At 41.3% G+C, this 26,608-nt stretch overlaps 1 protein-coding gene across 3 annotated transcripts in view; it reads right to left on the bottom strand.

The window, feature by feature from the left end:
- ASTN2 (astrotactin 2) overlaps positions 1–26,608 on the bottom strand; it is a 1,130,819-nt gene that overhangs the window by 728,285 nt on the left and 375,926 nt on the right. For all 3 annotated transcript variants that reach the window (XM_029612108.1, XM_029612110.1, XM_029612109.1), the window contains 2 exons: positions 19,703–19,869; positions 14,473–14,661 (listed from right to left, as the gene is read on the bottom strand). In XM_029612108.1, the coding sequence (XP_029467968.1) occupies positions 14,473–14,661; positions 19,703–19,869 (356 nt within the window). The remainder of the gene's footprint in view (positions 1–14,472; positions 14,662–19,702; positions 19,870–26,608) is intronic.

The raw sequence follows: 26,608 nt of genomic DNA, 5'->3' as shown, positions 1-26,608 counted from the left end.
GTATGATATTTTCTTATGTTCTTATGATATTATAGAGAAAGAATCTGCACATTTTAGCAGTGTTTTCAATCTATGTAGAGAAGGAGAGAGAGGTATTGAAGATTTTTCCAACATTATGAACTGAAGGGACTGGGAGGATTACAGTGTTAGCCACAGAAATAGAGAAAGGAGGAAGAGGGGACATGATCTTGGGGGGAACGACAGATAAGGAGCTCTGTCTTGGCCTGTGAGTTTAAGGTGGTAGTGGGACATCCAGGCAGAAATGGCAGACAAGCAAGCTGAGATATGGGATTGGATTCCTGATGAAATTTCTGGTGAAGAGAGGTAAATCTGGGAATCATCAGCATAAAAATGGGTATTGAAAGCCATGAGAGGAAATCAGAGCACCAAGGAAATGAGTATACAGAGAGAAGAGAAGGCGTCCCAGGACAGAAATCTGAGGCACACCAATTGATAGTGGGATGGCAGTAAAGGAGGATCAACCAGAGGAAACACCAAAAGCCTGATGGGAGAGGTAAGAAGAAACCCAAGACAGAATAGAGTCCTAAAACCAAGTGAAGACAAACTATCAAGAAGTAAGTAGTGATCGACAGTGTCATAAGAAGCAGACAGATCAAGGAGGATACAGACTGAGTAAAGGCCATTGGTCTCAGCCATAAACAGATCATTAGAGATTTTGGCAAGGACTGTTTCTGTGGAATGTAGAAGGTGAAAATCAGATTGGAGTGGATCAAGAATGGTTTGAGGTGAAAGAAAGTCAAGACAGTGGTAGGGAACAGTATGTTCAAATAATTTGGAAGTAAAAGGAAAGAAGAAAATGGGTCAATAGTTGGCAGGACAGGTAGGGTCCAGTAAGACTTTTTTGAGGAGTGGTGTGATCACAGCATGTTTTAAAGCAGCAGGAACAGTAGCAGTAGAAAGATCAAAGATGTGTCAAACAGAAAAGATGAGTACAATGAAAAAGAGCTGAGGAACTGGGTGGGAATTGGGTCACAGGAACAAGAAATGAGTTGAAGAAGGAGAGAGAATGGGCAGGTTCCTCGACTGTGATTTTAGAAAAAGAGGAGAGAGTGCTGGAGGCCTAGGGAATAATAAAGGAAAGAAATGGAGGAGAGAAACATAGAGGTGAATTGGTTGAGAACTCAAGACTACTTTTCTGATTTTTGTCATGGAAGCAGTCAGCCATAGTCTGGGAAGAGAGTAAAGTGTGTGGGGGCAGGGGGAGGCAAAGGAAATTTAAGGAAAGAATTGAGTATGACAAAGAGACAGCAAGGGTTGGATGCAAGAAAATTTGTCAGATGGATGTAGTAGTCTTGCTTGGAAGGAGATCAATATGAATTTGAAATGTATGAAGTCTGCAAAAACTAGGGGACAAACACTGAAGTTATTAGGCAATACATTTAAAACAAATAGGAGAAAATATTTTATTATTCAAATCATAATTAAACACTGGACTTGTTGCCAAAGGATGTGGTAAAAGCTGTTAGTGCAGCTGGGTTTAAAAAATATTTGGACAAGTTCCTGGAAGAAAAGTCCATAAAACCATTATTAAGGTGGACTTGGGGAAATCCACTGCTTATCCCTGGGATAAGCAGGATGGAATCTTTCAACTTTTGAGGATTCTGTCAGATACTTGTAACCTAGATTGATCACTGTTGGAAACAGGATACTAGGTTTGATGGACCTTTGATATGACCCAGTATGGCAAATCTTATGTTCTTATGAATGGGCACAGAATTTTAGCCATAGATGTTCTGCAGAATGCGCACTGGAAAATAGAAAGTGAATTCTAGGGGAGCCTCATCGTTAGAGATAGAAGCCCTCATAAAAAACCTAAACCCAGCAGGTCACCCAATCGATGCTACCCCTGTCATCTCACTCAAGACTATTGCCAATGTTATTGCCCCAACTCTCGCCTCAATAATTAACCTATCCTTAACCAAAGGGCAGATACCCGATGTGCTTAAATGTGCAACAATAAAACCAATTCTAAAAAAAACAAACCTCGATCATACGCTCTTAAACAACTATAGGCCCATTTCTAATCTACCGTTGATTGCAAAATTAACAGAAAAGGTAATCCAAAAACAACTCTCTAACTATCTTGATTCTAATAATATCCTTTTTCCAAATGTTTAGCTTTAGAAAGCACTTCAATACCGAAACTTTATTGATCGCACTGGTAGACACTGTGTTATGAGGCTTTGATAGCAGACAAAGTTACTTTTTAGTTCTCTTAGATTTATCTGCGGCCTTCGACACAGTGGATCACAGTATACTATGTACCCAATTGAGTGAAATAGGAATCAGAGGCACCATTCTTAAATGGTTCTTGTCCTTCCTCAGTAATCGATCTGTCCAAGTAAAGATAAAAAATGTGACCGACAATAGGATTTCCCTGGAAACAGGGGTCCCACAAGGGTCTACCCTATCTGCTACCTTGTTTAATGTATATCTTTTGCCAGTATGCTATCTGCTTACAGGTTTAGGATTGAATTTTTATATCTATGCAGACGACATCCAATTTCTTATTCCGATTGAAGACACAGTCGAAAAAACTTTTAACATAATTACTATCTATCTAAAGGCATTAAAGCAACTACTCTTACACATGAAATTAGCACTAAACATGGAAAAAAACTGAAGTAATATTATTAGAGAGAAAACCTAGAAATGAAGAAATTCCTTCTCTAGTTATCAAAAATAATATAAAGATAAAACCGACAGTCTTTGTGCAAGACCTCGGTATAACTTTAGAGACAGACCGTAGTTTTAAAAAACATATTTCTACCAAATTGAGGGACGGCTACTATAAACTCATCACTTAACGAAGGTTAAAACCATTGCTTGAAATAAACGACTTCAGAACAGTACTGCAATCACTGATTTTTTCCAGTATCAATTACTGTAATGCACTGCTACTGGGACTCCCACTCTCCACTATCCGACCATTACAAGTATTACAGAATGCAGCCACTAGAATTATGACAGGAAGCAAAAAGTGTGATAATATCACACCAATTTTAATTTAATTGCATTGGTTGCCAATTATTCATTGTTCCCAATATAAAACAGCCTGCATTTTACATAAAATAATTTATGACGAATAAACTGAATGGTTAAACACTGCCATTCAATTACATGCTCCCCAAAGGAATCTCAGATCGGCAAACAAGGGCCTACTGACAATTCCCACAGTGAAGTCAGTGCACCTGAGTCAGGTACGAGAGTGGGCAGAATCGATAGCAGGCCCTCAACTCTGGAAACCACTGCCAGCAGAAATAAGATTACAGGCAGATATCAAAAAATTCAAAGCCGATCTTAAAACATGGCGTTTTAGCTGTGCTTATGCAGTTTCTGATTAAGGTCTTTATTTATTGTCTTTAAGAAACTGACTATTCCTCCACTGCTTTTATTTAACTTAATGTACTTAATCTTATCTTGCACTTATTTTACTTTAATTTTATAGTTATTTTATTAATTATTTTGACTATTTTACTTTTAGAACTATGTATCATTTATTATTTTGTTTTATTGACTATTTTATTTATTTTATTCCCTGTTATTGTAAACTGTCGTGTTGGTTTTCCCAATACGACAGTATATAAAATTTAATAAACTAGAAACTAGGTGAGAGTGTCTAAAGCAGAGGAAACTGCTTTGTCAACTGACTCATACAATGTAGTAGAAGAAAGGAAAGATGAAATAGTAGTAGAGAGGATAAAAAGGTTGAAAAGGTAGAAAAAATCCAAAAGGTGATAGTGGTGACTGGATGAGACTGTGGGGGAGGGTAGTTTAGTGTGAAAGTTAGCAGATGATTGTCTAAGATAGGAAGAACTGAAATGGAGAAGTTTAAGAGACAGTAATTGGAGGAAAAGACTAGTCAAGGCAGTGACCATGGTGATAGAGCAGAGTTTAATGTCAAATGAGGAAGTTAAGGAAAATAACTTTGAGGCATAAGAGTCAGAGAGGTTATCAACATGTAGTTTAAAGTCACCAAGAATAAGGGTGAAGGTAGAAGGAAAGCCGGGAAACAAATTCAGTGAGAAAGGAGGAGTAGTATTTATCAGGGAGTTGATAAATGACAGCTACTCAGAGAGGTAGTGGGGTGAATAGGTGGATGGAGTGAGCCTCAAAGGAAGAAAATAGTAGGATTGAGGTACATCAAGGAGTTGAAACCTGCAAGAGGGGGACAACAGCAGTCTAACACTGCCACCATGGCCTACTGTGTCCATTTTTTTTAACATAAATATTAGGGATGTGAATCGTTTTTTGACGATTTAAAATATCGTCCGATATATTTTAAATCGTCAAAAATCGTTAGAGGCGATATATAATAGGAATTCCCCCGATTTACCATCAAAAATCGTAAATCGGGGGAAGGGGGAGGGCGGGAAAACCGGCACACTAAAACAACCCTAAAACCCACCCCGACCCTTTAAAATAAATCCCCCATCCTCCCGACCCCCCCAAAATGCCTTAAATTACCTGGGGTCCAGTGGGGGGTCCCGGTGTGATCTTCCACTCTCAGGCCACGGGTGCGTTAATAGAAATGGCGTCGGCGCTACCTTTACCCTGTCATATGACAGGGCAAAGGTAGCGCCGACGCCATTTTGGTTCCTGTCCCCTGACGTCACGAGCGCAGGAGATCGCTCCTGGACCCCCGCTGGACCCCCAGGGACTTTTGGCCAGCTTGGGGGGGCCTCCTGACCCCTACAAGCCTTCCAAAAGTCCAGCGGGGGTCCGGAAGCGACCTCCTGCACTCGAATCGTATTTGCCATTTTGCAATACAAAATGGCGCCAGCCGTATGGCCATATTGCCGTATTGCAAAATGGCGCCGGCCGTATGGCCATACGGCCGGCGCCATTTTGCAATACGGCAATACGATTCGAGTGCAGGAGGTCGCTCCCGGACCCCCGCTGGACTTTTGGCAAGTCTTGTGGGGGTAAGGAGGCCCCCCCAAGCTGGCCAAAAGTCCCTGGGGGTCCAGCGGGGGTCCGGGAGCAATCTCCTGTGCTCGTGACGTCGGGGGACAGGAACCAAAATGGCGCCGGCGCTACCTTTGCCCTTCATATGACAGGGCAAAGGTAGCGCCGGCGCCATTTCTATTAACGCACCCGTGGCCCGAGAGTGGAAGATCACACCGGGACCCCCCCCACTGGACCCCAGGTAATTTAAGACATTTGGGGGGGGGTTCGGGAAGGTGGGGGATTTATTTTAAAGGGTCGGGGTCGGTTTTAGGGTTGTTTTAGTGTGCCAGTTTTCCCGCCTTCCCCCGATTTACGATTTACACTATTTTAAAAAAACAAAACCGCGACGATCCGATTCCCTCCCCCCCCAGCCAAAATCGATCGTTAAGACGATTGATCACACAATTCACATCTCTAATAAATATGTGTAATTCACAGCAAAACATCCACCATGGACTGATGGATTTTTGATTGTAAAGAAAGCTGTCTTCCCTTCCTTGGTTCATAATTAAATCTATGATTATATAGGTTTGCAGGTTACACATTCTTAAATGTAATTACATTTATTCCCTCTGGTCTTCCTGGAAGGCACAACTGACGTGTAACAGACATTTTTGTCTCCATGCTCAAGATGAATAGATTGATATTTTGAAATCTGAGCATGTATAGATATTGAAATTAAGCACTTTTAATGCCATAGGGGTTTAGCCTCACTGAGATTTCCACTCCCCCACATACCAAATCCCCAGTAATTCCTTATTAAAGAAAAAATAGTGACCGTTTACCTGTTTCGCAAGCAACATTTATTACAGTCACATGAACAGTATCTAAAATAAAACTACAGAGTATAGCACTGTATTTAACATTCTGGCACTTAGCTGGAGGAAGCTTTGCTGTCTGTTCTAATTTCTGTACAAAGGAAAAAGAACCTGGGCTTGCTAGATAAAGGGAGGATCCAATGTCATTAAGAAGGAACACAATCTGTCTGATATAACAAACATGAGACAAAGCTGGAGGAGAGAATTCTAAAGTGAGTAATCACAGTGAGTGTGACTTCATAATGTCTCTCAGTCCCCTGCAACTTAAACTGTCAAAAAACAAATCTGGCCTATCACCAGGCATTTTCACCTCACCACCGCAATCAAGCCAGATATTCTTACGAGTAGCCATTCAATCAGAGTACATCAAAAAGTGCCGACTGCAGAAAGGAGCAGATCAGCCCTAAGCCAGCATGTGCAAAAAAAGCCCACTCCATTATAGGAGTCTAATAGGAAATTAAGGCCCTGGAAGCTGTAGTGCCAAATAGGAGGAGAGCACACAGTAAGCTCTTTGACGAAGCAGAGAGAACTTGGCAAAGATTGTCGCTGTCACACAAGAGCTCCTATAGCCAGTGATTTTCATGCATCCTGGGCAAGTCAATCAAGAGTGGATGAGACATGTGTCACACGTTTTGAAATTTGAAGCCCTTTATCCGTCCTTAAGGCTCATTGATGATTGCTAGATTGTTCAAATAGAAATTAAAATAGATGGTAAAAAGAAAATTGCCTTCAGATGCTGCCAATCAAACTTATGATTGGACCTGGTTTCCTGTATCTTTCAGCCCTCTTTCAACCATTTATTACAAAAAAAATGTTATATTATTATTCCTCATTCATCTCAGTCTTCTCTGTCTTGGCAGAATTAACAATTTCCTGTTACCTAACAGTGGAGCTTTTCCTGTCACAGCACAGCAGCACCATCAATGACCAGGAAAGCCTCCTTCAAGACTATGAAACTGCTTTGAATAAGCTGAAAGGAATACTGAACAATAATGCTGCAATGTTCACTCCTGAAACCTGGTGCAGTCTTCAATACACTGAGGAGGTGATTTTATTTTCAAATGACATGAAAATACCAACAAAACAAGCTCTTTCATTTCATGTCATTTGAAAACAAAATGAAAAGAAATGCTAATAACATTTTGTTTTCATTTTGTTAGTGTTCTTGTTTTTAGGAGAGAGGTAGATGGCCCAGACCACTGGCGCAGCCCATTCTGCCAGCAGCTGAAAAGAGAAGAGGCCTGGTCTGCTACCACGGACTATTCCGCCAGTGGTTGAAGAGGAGCAGAACTGCTCCAGGCCACTGGCAGAGCCCATCCCGCTGGTGGTCAAAGAGGAGCGGAGATGGCCCAGATCTTCCACTGTAGGGGAGGGTACAGGCAACAGGTTGGCAGCTTCAGTACAGGCTCTAGTGCAGAGGACAAATGCTTGGTCCATGGCAGAAGGCCTTGAGGGAAGACTCAGGTGCAGATGCTGTGAAAGGAGATATCTTTTTGTTTCTATGAGAGTCAGTGAGTACAGAGGAAGGAGGCTCTCATTAACTATAATAGGAACAAAACAATTTTAAACAAAATGACTGAAATGAAAAATTCAGAACATCAAAAGAAAATAAAATGAAATATTTTCCCTACAATACACACCAAACCTCTTCATAAAGCACAACAGTCCTAAAGTACTTTTTCACCTGGTGTCTCCTACATTAATTTGGAAAGTGCTGATTATTTATCATTAGAATAACTTTTTTGCTTAGATTATTTTAATTATGTATTATATTTAATTTATTGTATTTATTTGAGTAATTTATAGCCTGCACAATCCAAATACTCTTGACGGATACACTATGGGGTCAACTTCAAAGGAGTTAAGCTCCTAAATTGGCCCTTTGGAAAATGTTCTAGGACTGAGTTGCTAAATTTATGCTCCTAGTTTCATTAGTTCCTAAATTTAAGGTCCTAAAAGTGGGTGGCTACAGGGGCAGAGATGGTGAGGAAACAAAGTTAGGAGCTGAATGCTGATTTTCAGAACTAGGCACTCAATTTAGAGGCCTCAATTTAAATAAATGAATAGAAGACCTAAATTTAGGTCCTAACTTTTAGGACCTAAATGTATGTGAATTTTCAGCTGAAAACTTAGGTCCTTATTTACTAAACATGTTTCCCATACTGAGGCCTTTAGGGTCCTATGTTTGGCTGAAAATAGGCACCGTATGAGCCCAACTTTCAAACCTATGGGCCGGATATTCAGAATTACGCGAGCGTGTAGATTTGTGCGTGCAACCCGGCACGCACAAATCTACGCCCGATTTTATAACATGCGCCGCTAAAAAAAAAAGAGTATAGTATAATAGGGGCTGATGAGTAAAGATGGCCGGCGCCATCTTTAAAGATGGCGCCGGCCATCCAGTGCTCCTACCATGTGACAGGGGCCGGCCAATGGCACGGATACCCTGTCACATGGTAAGGGCAAAGGGGCATCGGCGCCATTTTTTTTTAGAACAGCTGATGCCTGGGAACGGGAAATCTCTTCCCAATGCCCCCCTGGATCTCTCCCCAAGGCCCCCCGAGGCCCCCCTGGACCACCAGGTAATTTTAAAAGGTTTTGGGGGGGTCGGGAGGGGGGGTCGATTTAAAGGGTCGGGTGGGTTTTTTTTTTTTAGCGGTGCGGGCCTCCCTAAAAAAAAAGGGTCGGGAGGGTGGGGGAGGCTAAGGGGGGTCGATTTAAAGGGTCGGGTGGGGTTGTTTTTTTATCGGGCCATCGGCGCCATTTTAATTAGTGGCAGCCAAAATGGCGCCGATGGCCCGAGAGCAGGAGATCACGCTGGGACCCCCCCCCACTGGACCACCAGGTAACTTAACATTTTGGGGGGGGGGGGTTCGGGAGGGTGGGGGAGGGTAAGGAATTGGTTTTAAAGGGTCGGGGTGGGTTTAGGGGTTGTTTTGGTGTGCCGGTTTTCCCGCCCTCCCTCAAATAATTACTGTGCCCTATTTAACGATACAATACAAATGCCCCTGATGATAAATCGGGGGCATTTGTATTGTATCGTGCACTCTAACGATTTAGAACGATTTTAAAATTATCTGACGATAATTTTAATCGATCAAAAACGATTCACATCCCTAGTGCTTGGCGTTATGTGCACAAATGAAAAGTTCCAAAAAAGGGGTGGGGCATGGGCATGGTCTGAGCGGGGCATTGGTGTTCCTAGATTTCACCTTGACATTAAAGCGTAAATACTTACACACACATGTGCCCACCAGGATCCCCGATGCATAACTTTGCTTCTGCTATGGATGACGTGTAAGTTGTAAAACAAAAAGTTCTAGGTAGATTAGCAGAATTTTAAGGATCAGGGCTAACAGGGGAGAAGGGAGGCTATTAAACTAGGGGTGTTTGGAAGTCTAGGCCTTATCTGAGCAAACTGGTAACGAACAGGGAAAACTGGTTATTGGCGTCGGTGTGCTTGTCTTTTAAAATCCCTCCACTTATGCGGTAGAAGCAGCATTTGCGCAAACAGAAGGCACATGTCCACTTAAAATTGCAAACACATGTGCGCATTCAGGCTATTTTATAACATGAACACATATAAATGCATGTTATAAAATGGCCGCGTCCCTAGGCATGGGTCAAAAAACATGCACACATATGCGCCTGAGCACCGGTTTAAAAGTTACCGTCATACCATTTTGAAAATACTTACTTGTGCTTGAACTTGGAATCACTAGTTTACCGATACCTTCGCCAGTTCACCCAGTACTTCTCCAGGTCATCTAGACCTTCTAGCAATTCACTCTGAGCTCCAACCAGTTCACCTAGTCCTCCCACCCAAAAACAGACAATTCCAATTTCACTTGCGCAAATTAATTAGCAAGTGTACAAAAAACGATTGTAATGTATTGTATATATGTAATTACAAACTAGAAAATACCATGTGTACTTCAGATCCACAACCTGGAACACCCTTTCTTTCCCCAGTAAAATGTATGTGCAGACTCAAAAGCATGCATCTATTCTTGATGTTTAAAAAATACTAATAGCATATACACACACATGCATGCTATTTTTATGTATGAAACCTCTTTGAAAATTAATTTCTATGGGAGCAATTTTCAAACTGTCTGCCTAGGTGCAACAAATATCAAAAGGAAAGCACGTGCAAACATTTCTTTTGAAAAATCATGGCTCCGAAGACTTGTATCTGCTTGTTTTGCGGGTAAATTTTGTAAAGCAAAAGCACATAAATTAAAAAATAAAATCTACATGCATTATCTTTCAATTCTGCCTGAAATATTCTCCCAGATATGCCACCCTTTAATCTGGCTATAAGTAACATGCGGTAGAATCCCATGTGCACTTTGAGCCAGACTGAGAGAGGGCAAGTTTAAAATAAGACAATTCATTCAGATAATATGCTAGAGGCAAGATCATCTACCCAAGGTGGAAAATCTCAACTGAGCAGACTGAATGGACCAATTTGTTCTTTTTTTGCTGTCATTTACTATTTTTATTTGAGCTTTAATTGGACCTTTCTGGTGAGGATTTGGGAATTACTACTTCTTTTGAAAGCCTATTAGATCAGGGGGTTCCTCAAGGTTTTGATGAACTGCAGGAGGACCTTGCGAGACTGGAAGATTGGGCTTCCAACTGGTAGATGAAAATTAATGTGGACAAGTGCAAAGAGATACAGAGGGGGGATCTGATAGAAGTCTACATAATCATGAAAGGACTTGAACAATTTAATGTTAATCGGTTATTTACTCTCTCAGATAAATGAAGGACCAGGGGGCACTACATGAAGTTAGCAAGTAGCTCATTTAAAACAAATTGAAGATCATTCTTTTTCACTCAGCACATAGTTAAGCTCTGGAATACATTGCCAGAGGATGTGATTACAGCAGTTAGTGTACCTGGGTTTAAAAAAGGTTTGTATAAGTTCCTCGAGGATAAATCCATAAACTGCCATTACAGTAATTAACAAGCAATAGTAGCTTGTGATCTATCTAATGTTTGGGTTCTTGCCAGATATTTGTAACTTGGATTGGCCACTGTTGGAAAAAGGATACTGGGCTTGATGGACCCTTGGTATGACTCAGTATGGCATATCTTATGTTCTTATGTACTTGTATAAATTCACTTTACTTGAGTAAGTGGGCTTTGAAAATTGCTACAATATATGCCAACAAATTGTCGATAGGATTTACTTGCATAAGTGCACTTTACTCAAGTAAATGGCTTTTTAAAATTGCTACAATATTATGTTACATTTATGTGCATAATTTATTTTTAAATTACCTCCTTAGGAGTGAATTTTCAAAAAGATTTACACGTGTATATGTAACTACTATTGTAGTAATTTTCAAATTCCTTTTACCTGCGTATAGTGCACTTACATGGATAAAGTCTATAGCAATTTTCAAAAGCCCACTTACTTGGATAAAATGCATTTACATATGTAAAATCCAATTTTAAGCATGTAAATTATTTTTAAAATCAGTCCCTTAGTGTTTAGTTGAAAAGGAATTGCGGTGGATATTTGAATTAAATACTGTTGATACTTATGGATTAAATTCAGATATGGACTAGGAATAACTTCTTTAATTATTAGAGCTAATTAGGATGGATGATTGGTGAAATTAGGATCATGTCATTTGATATGTTCCTTTAGGTCAGCTGCATGTTTTACAAGATGGCTGCAAATTTGGATTGATCCAGTAGTACAGGACGTACTGGAGGTAGCCCCAGATGAAGGCGTTTCTCATACTGAAACACATCTGTGTCCTTTAGATTGACCCAGCAGCATAATGCATATGGGTGGTAGCCCTGGATGCCGGCATTTTTCATGCAGATACACAGCTGTGTCAGGAATCAGTGAAAAGGACGGCTTTGTGGCATCGATGGACTTAAAAGATAAGTTTGTTTATTAAAAGAGCATTCACTATCTTATGAGTAAGCGATTCATGTGGCCTATTTTTTAATTTGCTTGCTGGCTTGATGTCCCTGGGATGAAAATGTATTTTATTACCATCCATTTCTGAGAAAATCACAAGAACTATACGGGTCATGATTTTTGAGTATTGTGTGAGGAACAGTTTTTGAAAAAAGAATTATGTGAGGAACAGTTTTGAAAAAATCTTCTAAAAATTAATTGTTGATTTTATGGGGCTATGATTTTAATACAGTGATTAAAATACTATACGACTCTTTGTACTCTAATGATTGTTCATCACATATATGATTGTCCCTTATTTATGATTATACTCATTTATAGTTCCATGATATTTTCTGTGGCTTTGAAAATTGACTTCCATGTACATATATACTCACTGATTTCCTGCATTTATCTTTCATCTCAAAGCAGGTTGCATTCAGCTAATAAGATAATTTTATAATAGAATAAAATTATACATTAAATACAAAGTATAATAATTTATTTACATATTTTGTATCCTTCTAACCCACTAGTCCTAAATGCTTGCTCCTAGTAGGTTACAAATTAAAAATATAAAATACAGTTGTATATTTTAAAAATGAAAATTTCCTACAGTATCACTAGTGCAAAATACCCAGTGTTGCTTGGGGTGTCTGGTCATTAACAGATATAAATTTAAAAAATGAACAAAAGTGACGTTATATATTGTTGTATTTTATTAAGTAATTAACAGAAAGCATATAGACACTTAGCGAACCTCTCTATAAACTATATTGACAGTGTATTAGATGTCTCCTTTTGGCAGCTGCTGCTGGAGTCCATCCAGTGATGGCTGAAGAAGCCTGCATGATGGCCACTGTGGATCGCATCCCGTGCAGCCAAAGAAGAGGAGGGCTCCCACGAGACCCCACCCCACAGTGGCCAAAGAAGGAGGGGCTGCCATGGACCTCATTCCACTTCCGATGAAGAAGGGGTCTGGTGGTGGCTGAAGAAGAGGCCCTGTGTGTGTGTGTATGTGTTTGTATGAGTAGGAGCCTGTGTGTGTGTGTGAGCTTACGTGTCTGTATGCATGTGTGTATGTATGTGGTGGGGAGCCTGTGCATGTATATGTGTGTATGTATGTGCATGTGTGCAGAGGAGCCTGTATATGTATGTGTCTGTGTGCCCATGAGTATGTACCTGTGTGTATGTACCTATGTATTTGTGTGCCTGCCAGTGCCTGTGCCTGCTTGCCTCTGTGTGTGAGAGCATGAGAAACAGGGCTTTGAAAACAGTGCATATTAGCAAAAAGTATCCAGCATTGGCCGGATTGTCTGATTCACAACTGATATTAATTTTCAAAATCAAACAAAAGTGGAAAATATAAATATTACTTAAATGTATTAACAAATTAAGAGAAGAGCCTGAGTGTGTGTGTGTGTGTGTGTCTGTTTCTCTGTGTGAGAACTTGTGTGTCTATGTATATGTGTGGGAACAGATAAGGCATATTGTCTTTGCATAGTGTACCTTCCACTGTTATGGATGCCACAGATAGCTACAGACACGACAGTGTGACTGACTGAGTGACTGTCAAAAGCCTTAGGGCCAGACTTTTGAACCTACGCCCGATTTTATAACATGCGCGTGCAGCCGTGCACACTTGTGCACATTGCGCGCGCCGAGCCCTAGGGGAGCCCCGATGGCTTTCCCCGTGGCCTTGGAGGGAATTTTCCTTTCGCCCCCTCACCTTCCCCTCCCTTCCCCTATCTAACCCACCCCCAGCCCTACCTAAATCCCCCCCCCCCTACCTTTATTATTTAAGTTGCGCCTGCCTCTGGGCAGGCGTAGGTTGCGTGCCCCGGCCAAGTGCTGGCGCACGATCCCCCAGCCTAGCAGGTCTTTGGAGGCCTCTGGCTGTGCCCCTGCCCTGCCCCTTTTTTTCGAGCCTTGGAACATACGCGCATCCCGGGGCTTGCTTGCGTTTCCGAGCCTATGCAAAATAGGCTCGGCGCGCGCAGGAGGGGTTTAAAAGGGTTACGCCATCCACCCCTTAGTATATTGATTAATAAATTAGTACCATAGCACAAATTAGAACTTAGACAGGAACCCTGCTTACTGACATTCAGAAAAAGACTTAAAACATGGCTTTTCAAACAAGCCTTCCCAGACTCAGATTAAAAACAATTCTATCCGATATTCAACCTCCAATCAACATCTTTTATTATTATAACCATCCTGGTATCCTACCCCTAAGAATTATAATCATCCAGAATCTTCATTACTTATGATTTCATCTTTATTGTTAAACTACATACTTGTACTGAACAATTCATTGTAAATCTCAAACATCCATTTTTGGAAATTCCTCCATTCTACAGGTTTATACACTTTGTTAAAGTTTCTATCTTGTCTTCTTCTTGCTCCTAGTTGTACGTCTCCTTGTTTATTGTAACTGCATCTATATTATGTATAGTTCATATTATTTTGTTCTCTGTTCCGGTTATCACCCATTGTTTATTGTAAACCGGCTTGATGTGATATTATCACGAATGCCGGTATAGAAAAAAATTAAAATAAATAAATAAATAAATAAATTACTAGACATTTTATCCAAACCCAAACATAATGGATATGCTTGATGCACTAGGATAGGTTCATGCAGAGATTGTCCTTACTTCTGGTCAAACAATATGAAGAGAGAGAAAGAATAATATATTCACATGTGCAAAGCATTCTTATTAATGTGCATGGAAGTTAGGTAGAGTTTCAGTACTATACCTGAATGTCATCTGGAAAATCTGGCCTTGGTTCACATGCTGGCTCCTGTTGTTATAGCCATGTAGCATCTCCCCAAAGAGTGTATCATTGAGTCTGGATTCTGGCTTCAAACACTTGGGGCCCTCACAGACATCAGACAGCATAAGGCAGGACTTGCCATCTGGAGCCAGTTTGTACTCTTCCACACAACTAAAGAATAGAACATAGAACATTCAAAAGACTACCAGAATTAATAAAAGCCTTATATTCGAAATTTGTACACACAATACAACAAGCACTACTACAACAAAGTCAGAAGCATGTGTCCCCTTTTTCAGCCTACTCAGTGGAGAATAAGCAGCTGGTTTGCGGATAGTAGAAAGGATATGTCAAGGAAAGTGTTTAACAATCTTCAAGAGTAGAGTGAATCTGGGAACAGCTCCTCTCTTCCTCCTCCCCTCCCCTTTTTTTAGGTAACCATATTCAACAGATAAAATGCATTATACAGTGCTGCAGCAAACAAAAAAATCAAAGCACTCTCAGATGCTTTAGGACACCACTGGTTAATTCATTATTTCCATGACTGCCAACTGAGACCAAGGAACTTTCTATTTTACAGTATACACTTCCAACACCACAGCTAATATCTGTATGACAGCATAAGTTTCATCAGCACCAAGGACAGTTCTCTGTGTTCTCATCATCACCATGGACAGTTCAGACTTTTATATTTGAAAACAGGACCTACTATCCACTCATAAATGCATGGCCAGTTTTCCCACTACTGTCCTTTATAGCCTTAGTGCCTGAGGACAGTTTTTAGCACCATTGACAGTTCTATATTTCAAGGAACTTCTCTGCAAGGCCTTTTTTTATTCACACAGACAGCATCATGGTTAGTTCTGCTTCTAACACACTATCTGTTCTCTCCTCTATAAAGTGTTGGTTTAAAGAGGCAGGTGCAAACATAAAATTCAGAATCACTATATCTCATGGTTTACTTCCTTTCTCTACTATTTAACTATTTAGCAAACCTACACCTTCTACAAACTTCTCCTGCTAGCCTAATTTACATAAAGAAACAGAAATGTGTGGTACAACAAAAACTGTTCTGTTATAAAAATTCAATTATATATTTATGGCATAACAAGATATATGGTTTATGTTATAAGAGTATAGAGCCCTGACATGGCCGTATTTCACACTGTGGCTGCATCAGGGGGACCGGCAGGCATTCAAATCATCATAGTACATTAGTGGAAATTCATCTCCTGAAAAATTTCAGATAATAGTTTAAAAATAGGGTTGAACACTGTGAGTCTGATAGTAATACTTCTAGTACTTGAAGAGTTCTTTGTTTGGTGAGGATATTTATTTAATATCTCTTCTCAAAAAGTCTTACTCCAGCTTATTCAATCAACAATGTGAAGTAACTTGAGGATGTCGGGAGACGGACCTGATGTATATCACTTAGGTTATTCAATTGATGGAGCAGGTAGCTCGAAGGCGTGGGGGGGGGGGGGATAAGTGATGTACTTCTGTACTTCCATGGTTCCTGTTTTCTCGAAGGGCACAGTGCTGATTGGAGGGGGGGGGGGGGGCGCAGGCCACCTTGTAACTCTGAAATTCCAAGGAACAGTTTTGACATTTCCCTTTCCTCCCCATCACCTTTCAGTGTGAATGCAGTGGCTGTGACTTCATGTTTTCCATTATAAGACTGGCTGATAATTTGATCTTTCTGAAGATACTGAGATAACTTCTGTCAAATTTTAAAAAAATATTGTCTTTATTAACTGACATCAATTTAACTGCTCTTTTTTTGCCTGTCAATTTCCTCCTGCTTCTTGGTCTTCCTGCTCAGTCAGAATGTGCATTTGCTGGGCTATGACATCATTATACTTCATTCACAGCTACCTGGGATTTTATTCCTCTGTTTTATATCCCCCCTCCAAACTCACTTAAGCTTGTCATTGCGGTGCCGATCCTCAAGAGTTTTAGTGGAGAAAAGTTGAAGGACACACAAACAGTCAATCAGAACAGAAAAGGTGTAGACCTAAGAACTCTGATCTGTGATATCTGAGAGGCTCAACAACTTAAATACTTAAATGCCTTTATTGTAGTTATCCAAGGCAGAACTACATAATGTATCACAGAATCATTCAATCATCATGTCAAAACAGACAAAGTGAGTCCCCCGACACTGTCCATGTTCTGCAACAGCTCATCAGCAGGGACAATATCATAGCACATCCAAATGATTCTAGAGCAGGCATTTCTGGCAAGTCCTACCCACTTAACACTAGGGTTCCATAAACCATCATTCATGGATTCTGGATTTTTCCATTATTCCCCTTTCTATTTGCCCCTCAACACAGCCTGATCATTACAATAGCATGGCTTGTGACTATTCCGGTATAACGATATGCTATGGCTGGAATGTAGATGTCACTGAAGTGAAGTGTCCAGGATCCCCCTTCCAAGGTGCTGAGAATGCTGCCTCTGGCAAACTGGCTCAAGAAGCAGAAGCAGGTCTAGGAATCAACCCATGCAGCAGTGGTGCCACTCTAATGTCTGCCTATTTTTGACTGGTCAGAGCATGCTGCCTTGCATTTTCTAAAATGGAAAACAGTGGCTGTTCCTCTTCCACCCTCCTTCATTGTAAGAAAACAAACAAACAAATTTGCTCTGTCTGAACAGAGAAGAAGTCAATAAATCAGATGGAAGAACTGAGAAAAGAAAGGCCTTGTGGACATCCACATATCCTCCAATGGCAAGCACTGGTGCATGAAGGATTTGTGGGTTTGTAAGAAAAGACATCGCAGACGCATACATTGAAAACAGCACTCTTCAAACTCTGAGAGCTGTAATTGAATGAGAGATGTGTTGGTAGCCTGCCACACAATTTGAGTCATGAAATCTGGAATCTGTTGTGTCCAGAGGGGGCCCAAAAAAATATTTGCTGAATCTTAAAGGTACTTATACAATGAACTGTAGGTTACAGCAATAGCAAAACAAAGAAAAAAAAATCCAAACAAAAAGAACTGGTGAGAATGCACAGGAGAGTAGCAGCTTAATAAATAACAAACAAACATTTTTTCAAGGGTGACATCAAGGTCTTCAGAAAGTTGGCAAAAGAGGTAGCTGCAAAAAGATGCAGTGAATGGCTTGCATTGAGGGGGAACAACTCTGACACTTAAGAGGCACTTTTGTATTCCTCACCTCTGCCAAGTTCTCCATATGCTTCAAGTGACTTTCTACTCCCTATGCATTCCAATGAAACCTCACTGCTGCCCATGTTCTCACAAAGTGGAGCACACCTTGCACTTGCAATTTTCTACATCTCTGGGCACTCTTCTGTTTTCTTCTGTTAGCTATCTGCACAGAATTTGAAGTTTAAACACAAATCCACACACATATTTGCACCTGGGAATTTTCTATGCAGATGTAGACACAGAAATCTACTTTGAAAATATACGCTAAAGTCTGTGGGTACTTTGCGCTCACAGACTTTAGCCATATGCAGGCTGATGACAATTACACTCTCTACTGCTGTAGAAATCCTTTAGCAAACTAATGACGCATTAGTTTGGTTAAGGCCTTGAAGTTAGCACCAAACATTCTATGAAGAACTAGTTCTTATATGGAGTTATAGAATCAGTACATAAATCTGCATTGCAGCTCTAAAGTTAAGCATTTTTTCCTAAAAGAGAAATTAACTATGAAAGAACTGAAAAGCACAAAGTTCCTATAAGCTGTAGGCCTGTAGCCAAGACCTGGTTTGAGTCTAGAAGCAACAAATGCCCAAAGCTACATCTTCCAGGGGGCACATGCCTGCCCTTCTTTTCTACCTCACTTGATCAGACCTGACTTAGATATTTTACCATTGCCTGTGGCATCTCTAAGAGCACAAATTACAGAAAATGTCCCCAATTCCTATTGGCTTTATTTGCAATGACACAAGAAAATTCCCATTTTTCTATTGATTTTGTGGGCAGTGATGCTGGACTAACTCTGCTGCTTAAGACTTTTGGTATGCTGTTCAAGCTTTCTCCTCAATTCGGCTTTCACTTTTCACAGAGTACAAGTGAAATCTGTGTCATGTAAGAGACAGTGCCAGTATTAGCACTATTAAGTTCCTAATGATCTCATTATGGTCATTCCATTTGCACTGCATTACGATCCTACCTGTTTACACCACCTTAGAATCCATTACAAATCCATTTCATTAGATTCTTCTGGCTTATAGTAAAGAGGATTCTTTTTACTTGTATTATATGTGGGTTCTTTTTTAGTCCATTAACATTCTCCCTGCTACATTAGGATTCTTAGCACTCACTCTACAAAAGTGCATAGCACATGCCATACATTTAGCTCATATACATTTGAAAATCAAAAGGTCACTTACAAGAATCTTGATATCAATATTTCCTCTATATTCCTAATTTCCACAATATAAAAGAACTTGCCCCAAAAACGTGTCTTAGGAAATTATGGCCAGAAAAATGAAATCCTTCCCTCCCTGCCCCTCACTCATCCACCCCATTGCCTGGTTTGTTTTTTTTTAATATAAATTATTTTTGCGACAAAGATTCAATTGTTACAGATTTATCTAATTAGATATAATGGTCCCTTTCTTCAATTAAACTGCACCTATTATCTCACCCTGAAACTTTAATTCTTTTCCCTGATACTCACCAAATGCTTATTTGCCTTGTCTGTCTGCCTTGACAAGACTGTAAGCTCCAAATAGCAGGGACTATCTCTTACATGTATCTGCACAGTGTTGTGCACACCTAGTAGCACTATATAAATGTGTGATAGTAGTACTAATAGTATGGGGCATCATAGAATCAAGTCATCAGCAACATAAAAAAGATCAGCCTATCATCTATAGTAATGAATTATTGTGATTACTATAGATTAACAAATCCTCCTAAATGGTATCCATTAGCCTATAGAGTTCTGGGCCAGATGAATAGATCCCAGACTGGAAATCAAGGAATGGTAACAGGATAGCTCCAAAGTCCATGGCCATCTGAGATGCCATAAAATAGTTACATGAATGGTTTGAAAGAGTAAATGATAAGGGCTTGGGTGGGACTGATAATGCTCACATTCATCTAAGTCTCAAACGTTCTCTGGATGACCCTGGAAAGGTACAGCATGGAAAGCAGTAGAGGGGGCTCAGCAGATACAGAACAAGAGAGGTGGGAAACCTACCAGTCTGTGCCACTGCAAGATTTGTACTTACCCGCAAAACATGAATATGGTATTGGATGTGGCATCATATGGCAGAGGAAGAGTCTGCTGGAGACACAGCTGTTCGCAGCCCCCATTAAACCCATCTGAGCAGTCAATGCCTTTGGAGTAGTCATAGCAACCTGTGCCATCTTTCATGGGCCTCAGTCCCTCTGGGCACTGCAGCAACAAAAACCAAAACAAGCAAGTTGTGGTTATGAGATTAAATGTACAAGGAGTCATCTGTTCGACACCCACTGAGACTCAGAATTGCCTGTCTGTTTAATCCCCTATATTTTCTATGCGCTAACCCCTTAGCAGGATGGCATTTTTTTACTAACTGAGGCCTGGATTTATCAAAATGCACTACATTTTGCATGTGATAAAGAATGGGGCATATTAATTGCAATTTGTGCTAATACCTATGTGAAGTTCTATGTTACTGTAAATTGTAATAATTTTTTTGCACTTTGAGAGAGCACCTTTCCATAGTACCCTAACACTAGATAGGTTTTTATATCTCTAGGGGAGGCCCACCTAGTAACTCAAGGTAAGGTTTAGGTATAAGTGTAGGGGTTAGGGGCCACTTTGACATTCAAAGTGAGACGTACGAATAGAACAGTGTTCTCTTGTGAAGATTTGATGACCTTCGGAGTGAGGAAACTCACTCAAAGATGATATTTGTGCAATGTTCTCTCAACCTAGCTTGATGGACTCTCTACCTGGGTAACATCAAGCTAGGTTGAGAGAACATTGCACAAATATCATCTTTGAGTGAGTTTCCTCACTCCAAAGGTCATCAAATCTTCACAAGAGAGCACTGTTCTGTTCGTACGTCTCACTTTGAATGTCAAAGTGGCCCCTGCCCCCTACACTAATACCTAAACCTCACCTCGAGTTACTAGGTGGGCCTCTCATAGAGATATAAATACCAATCTAGTATTAGGCTACTATGGCTAGGTTCTCTCTCTCTCTCATTTGAGAACACATTGCAATAAAGCCTTAACACAACCTATCACATGGCTTAACACTACTGAAAAAGGTATAGCTAACATTGGCAATAGGGCTTTGTAAACCCACTTCTCATCTTTTTCTGATTTGCATCACTCCATACATTATGGTGCTATCGCATGCGCTAAAAGCATTTTCACATGCTATAAACCCTTAACACATGTGAAAATGCCTTATAGCATTTTGATAAATGACCCTATGAGTGATTTGAATTTGTTTATTTATTTATTTACCTATTTATTTATTCTTTTATTCCACAATTCCATTAGATATGTTTACTCAAATGCCATCTTCATTTTTCCATTTAAATTTGTTTTTCATTTCATTCCGTGAAAGTAAAAGCAAACAAAAACAGTCTGTGATGTAAGGGATAATGAAGTCACAGAAGACTCCTGTGGTAGCTTGAGTGCCATAGCCTTGGTATTTTAGACTCTTTCTTAGTAGTCCACATTACATTTTTGTTGTCAATTCCTGCTCTTGCCTTTGGTAAATATTTCTCTCGTGACACTATCTGACTGACAAAGGTTCAGTGTCACTGTAGAAAGTCTCTTCTCTATTGTACAGTGTTCCTAAGATACTGAGGCTTTCCTAATCACCCCCCGGGTCAGTGAATGAATAATTCCACTTAAGCACTAGGATCTTAAATCCCAGCTGTCTTTCTCTGACCCAAAAAATTGACAGTGGTAGCAAGCAAGCCCCATTAATCACCAAGCCTCTCCTTCTCCACCCTCACCCCCACCCCCCCTGCAGAAAGAAAAGCTACATGATGAACTTTTCCTCTCAACAAAAAACAAAACAAAAAGGTCAGCGATTTCAAAATGACTTGTGACTGAGCAGGACTACCAATTAAAAATGCATTATGGAGACACGAAGGATGAGTTAGAGAGAAGCCCACACAGGGCTCTGTGAAAGAAGTAGATAAATGTTCCCTGCCAAGCACAAGAAATGTTATAAAACTGCTACACTTTGCACTCTGTAAAAAAAAAAAAAAAAATCACTTTCCTGTGCGTAAAAATCCTGGATATATTAATGGAAGTTTAGCCAATCCCTGCTCTACAATGTCCCAGATATGAGTTTGTCCTCAGACAAAAGCTGCAGGCTATGATAGATGTTTGGTCAGAGGGTCAGCTGCAGTGGAATCAAAACAAATGTGTTTCTGCACGCAGGCACTGCTGCCTGTAATACCCTGATGATCAGTGTTTCTGTCTATTATCAAAGTGATCCTTGCAGACTGCAAAATTTGGGTCTCCCTTTATTTCCCAGATCTATTACTTTTCTGGCTCTTTGAGCATAAAAACAGACACAGTAAATAAAACAAATTAATTACAGTGAAAACTAGGGCTGACACAGTGGGTGGAAAAGAAGGGGGAACATCTTGGGAACCAGGCCAGGCTTGGCGGAAGGGCAAAGAGGGCAACCATGCTGTCCTTTTCAGTCATTCTGCAAGCCCACAAGGGAAGGTGATACCAAAAGCAGTTCTTGCCTAGGGCACCATTTGGTTCAGTGACTGCCTTGGTGAAAACTGGGGTGCTACAGAGATCCCTAACACCACCAGAGACCAAAACTTGCCATATATACACTGGGCAAGATAGGTTGAGGCTGGTGGAGAGGGAGGGACAGGCAATGGACAACCCTTAGAGACCAAAACACTGCAGTAAAAGCAGTAGTAAGGGTGGTGAAGGGGAAAGAAGACTAAAATCAGTAATGTGCTCCAGGATTCCTTTGATATATTATTTTGTGAAAGCAAAGAATGTTTCACCATATGGTGCAGATATGCTAACCTGTAAACAGAGGTCTCTGTAAATAACAGGACGGTTTAGCCATAGCACATGGATGATGTCATCCAATGGTGCTGACAAGGACCCATCTCTCAAAGCTCAGTAAAGACTTTACTAAGCATGCATGTGCACACTGCGTTATAAGCCTCTCAGGCTCTTCCATGGAGGCAGGTGGGTATTAAGCAAACTTGCTTTGCTGACAACAAGTAGGCATGAATTAGCCAGAAAGTGTAGGGAGTTCCACGCTGAGGGTTCCAAAGTGGATCAATTACAATTGTGCTCATAAGTTTACATCCCTCTAACAAAATTTGTAAAATGTGTAGCATTTTAAGAAAACATTAAGGATCAGACAAAACACGTCTGTTATTTTTAATGTTTCAAATTAAACTATTATGCATCACAGAATAGCACAATCATTAAGCAAACCATGACAATAAGGGAAATAATAAAATGGTCCTGTTCAAAAGTTTGCATACCCTTGAATGTCTGGACTGATAATATATACACTCAAGTTGACACACACAGGTTGAGATGGCAGTGAAGGGTGCCTTGTTTGATTGTAATTAGTGTCAGCATATAAATAGTTAATGAGTGTCTTAGTTCTTGAGAAACCCTTGTGCATTTCATCCAGGGCTGCACTGACTTTGGTGGTTACTGAAGCACAGGGAAAGCAAAAGAACTGTCAGAGGATCTGCGAGCAAAAATGTTCAACTTTATAAAGCAGGAAAAGGATATAAAAAGATATCCAAAGATTTGAAAATGTCAATCAGTACTGTTCAATAGGGATGTGAATCGTTTTTTGACGATTTAAAATATCGTCCGATATATTTTAAATCGTCAAAAATCGTTAGGGCCACGATACAATACCAATTCCCCCGATTTATCGTCAAAAAATCGTAAATCGGGGGAAGGGGGAGGGCAGGAAAACCGGCACACTAAAACACCCTAAAACCCACCCCCGACCCTTTAAATTAAATCCCCCACCCTCCCGAACCCCCCCCAAATGCCTTAAATTACCTGGGGGTCCAGCGGCGGTCCGGAACGGTCTCCTGCAATTGCAGTCTTTTGTGATGGTTGAGAATGAGGTCCTTTATTTTCTCATGTGGTAAAACTGCCCATTTCTCTAGGCAAAAAGCCTGCAGATCCTGTAAATTCTTTTGTTGTCTAACATTAACCACATGCTTGAGTTCTCCCCAAAGTGGCTCAATGATGTTGAGATGAGGAGACTGTGTTGGCCACTCCAGAACCTTCACTTTCTTCTACTGCAGCCCCTGAAGGGTCAACTTGGCCTTATGTTTTGGATCATTGTCATTTTGGAAAGTCCAAGTGTGCCCCATGCACAGCTTCCTGGCTGATGAATGTAAATTCTCCTCCAATATTTTCTGATAAGATGCTGCATTCATCTTGCTATCAGTTTTGACTAAATTCTCTGTGCCACTGTAACTCACACGCTCAAAAACAGCAGAGATCCACCTCCATGCTTCTTTGTAGGGATGGTGTGCTTTCTCTTCATAACATTTATGGTGTGACCATAAAGTTCAGTTTTGGTCTCATCACTCCAAATTATTTTGTTCCAGAAGCTCTGAGTCTTCTCTAGGTGCTGTTTGGCACATTGTAAGCAGGCTGTTTTGTGGCATTGGTACAGCAATGGCTTTTTTTCTGGCAACTCTATCATGCAGCCCATTTTTGTTCAAGTATCTCCTTATTGTGCATGCTGAAACACCCACACCATTTTGTTTCAGAGCAGCCTGTATTTCAGTAGAAGTTGCTTGTGGTTTTTTTCTCTGCCTCCCAACAAATTTTGCTGGCAGTTGTGTCTGAAATCTTTCTTGGTCTACCATGGTGTTAACAGAACCCATAAATTTCTACATCTTGATCAGTTTGCACAGTAGAGATGTGAATCGTGTCCTCAATTGTCTTAACGATCGATTTCGGCTGGGAGGGGAGGGAATCGTATCGTCGCCGTTTGGGTGTTTAGAGTATCGTGAAAATCGTTAAAATCGTGAACCGGCACACTAAAACCCCGTAAAACCCACCCCCGACCCTTTAAATTAAACCCCCCACCCTCCCGAACCCCCCCCCAAATGCCTTAAATTACATGGGGGTCCAGCGGCGGTCCATAGCTAAATCGGGGGGAAGGGGGAGGGCAGGAAAACCGGCACACTAAAACACCCTAAAACCCACCCCCGACCCTTTAAATTAAATCCCCCACCCTCCCGAACCCCCCCCCCCCCAAATGCCTTAAATTACCTGGGGGTCCAGCGGCGGTCTGTAGCTAAATCGGGGGAAGGGGGAGGGCAGGAAAACCGGCACACTAAAACACCCTAAAACCCACCCCCGACCCTTTAAATTAAATCCCCCCCCCTCCCGAACCCCCCCCCCCCAAATGCCTTAAATTACCTGGGGGTCCAGCGGCGGTCCGGAACGGTCTCCTGCAATTGACTGCAGGAGGTCGTTCAGCGGGGGTTCCGGACCCCGGCTGAACGACCTCCTGCAGTCGATCTCCTGCCGGCGCCATTTTCCGTATGGAAAACGATTCGCGGCAGGAGATCGCTCCCGGATCCCCGCTGGACCCCCAGGGACTTTTGGCCAGCTTGGGGGGGCCTCCTGACCCCCACAAGACTTGCCAAAAGTCCAGCGGGGGTCCGGAACGACCTCTTGCAGTCGAATCGTGTTGGTCTATGGCCGCCGCCATTTTGCACCGCCATTTTGCAAAATGGCGGCGCAGAATGGCGCCGGCTGAAGACAACACGATTCAATTGCAGGAGACCGTTCCGGACCGCCGCTGGACCCCCAGGTAATTTAAGGCATTTGGGGGGGGGTTCGGGAGGGTGGGGGATTTAATTTAAAGGGTCGGGGGTGGGTTTTAGGGTGTTTTAGTGTGCCGGTTTTCCTGCCCTCCCCCTTCCCCCGATTTAGCTACGGACCGCCGCTGGACCCCCATGTAATTTAAGGCATTTGGGGGGGGGGGTTCGGGAGGGTGGGGGGTTTAATTTAAAGGGGCGGGGGTGGGTTTTACGGGGTTTTAGTGTGCCGGTTCACGATTTTAACGATTTTCACAATACTCTAAACACCCAAACGGCGACGATACGATTCCCTCCCCTCCCAGCCGAAATCGATCGTTAAGACAATCGAGGACACGATTCACATCTCTACTGTGCAAACTGATCAAGATGTAGAAATTTATGGGTTCTGTTAACACCAAGGTAGACCAAGAAAGATTTCAGACACAACTGCCAGCAAAATTTGTTGGGAGGCAGAGAAAAAAACCACAAGCAACTTCTACTGAAATACAGGCTGCTCTGAAACAAAATGGTGTGGGTGTTTCAGCATGCACAATAAGGAGATACTTGAACAAAAATGGGCTGCATGATAGAGTTGCCAGAAAAAAAGCCATTGCTGTACCAATGCCACAAAACAGCCTGCTTACAATGTGCCAAACAGCACCTAGAGAAGACTCAGAGCTTCTGGAACAAAATAATTTGGAGTGATGAGACCAAAACTGAACTTTATGGTCACACCATAAATGTTATGAAGAGAAAGCACACCATCCCTACAAAGAAGCATGGAGGTGGATCTCTGCTGTTTTTGAGCGTGTGAGTTACAGTGGCACAGAGAATTTAGTCAAAACTGATAGCAAGATGAATGCAGCATCTTATCAGAAAATATTGGAGGAGAATTTACATTCATCAGCCAGGAAGCTGTGCATGGGGCACACTTGGACTTTCCAACATGACAATGATCCAAAACATAAGGCCAAGTTGACCCTTCAGGGGCTGCAGTAGAAGAAAGTGAAGGTTCTGGAGTGGCCAACACAGTCTCCTCATCTCAACATCATTGAGCCACTTTGGGGAGAACTCAAGCATGTGGTTAATGTTAGACAACAAAAGAATTTACAGGATCTGCAGGCTTTTTGCCTAGAGGAATGGGCAGTTTTACCACATGAGAAAATAAAGGACCTCATTCTCAACCATCACAAAAGACTGCAAGCTGTCATTGTCACTCATTGATGCAAAAGGGGGCAAGACATGATATTAAGAACTAAGGGTATGCAAACTTTTGAACAGGACCATTTTATTATTTCCCTTATTGCTATGGTTTGTTTATTGATTGTGCTAATCTATGATGCA

Source organism: Rhinatrema bivittatum, chromosome 8 (genome assembly GCF_901001135.1).
Source record: "Rhinatrema bivittatum chromosome 8, aRhiBiv1.1, whole genome shotgun sequence".
NCBI lineage: Eukaryota > Metazoa > Chordata > Amphibia > Gymnophiona > Rhinatrematidae > Rhinatrema > Rhinatrema bivittatum.
The sequence above is the reverse complement of the archived record's forward strand: the minus strand, read 5'-3'. Positions and strand labels throughout refer to the sequence as shown.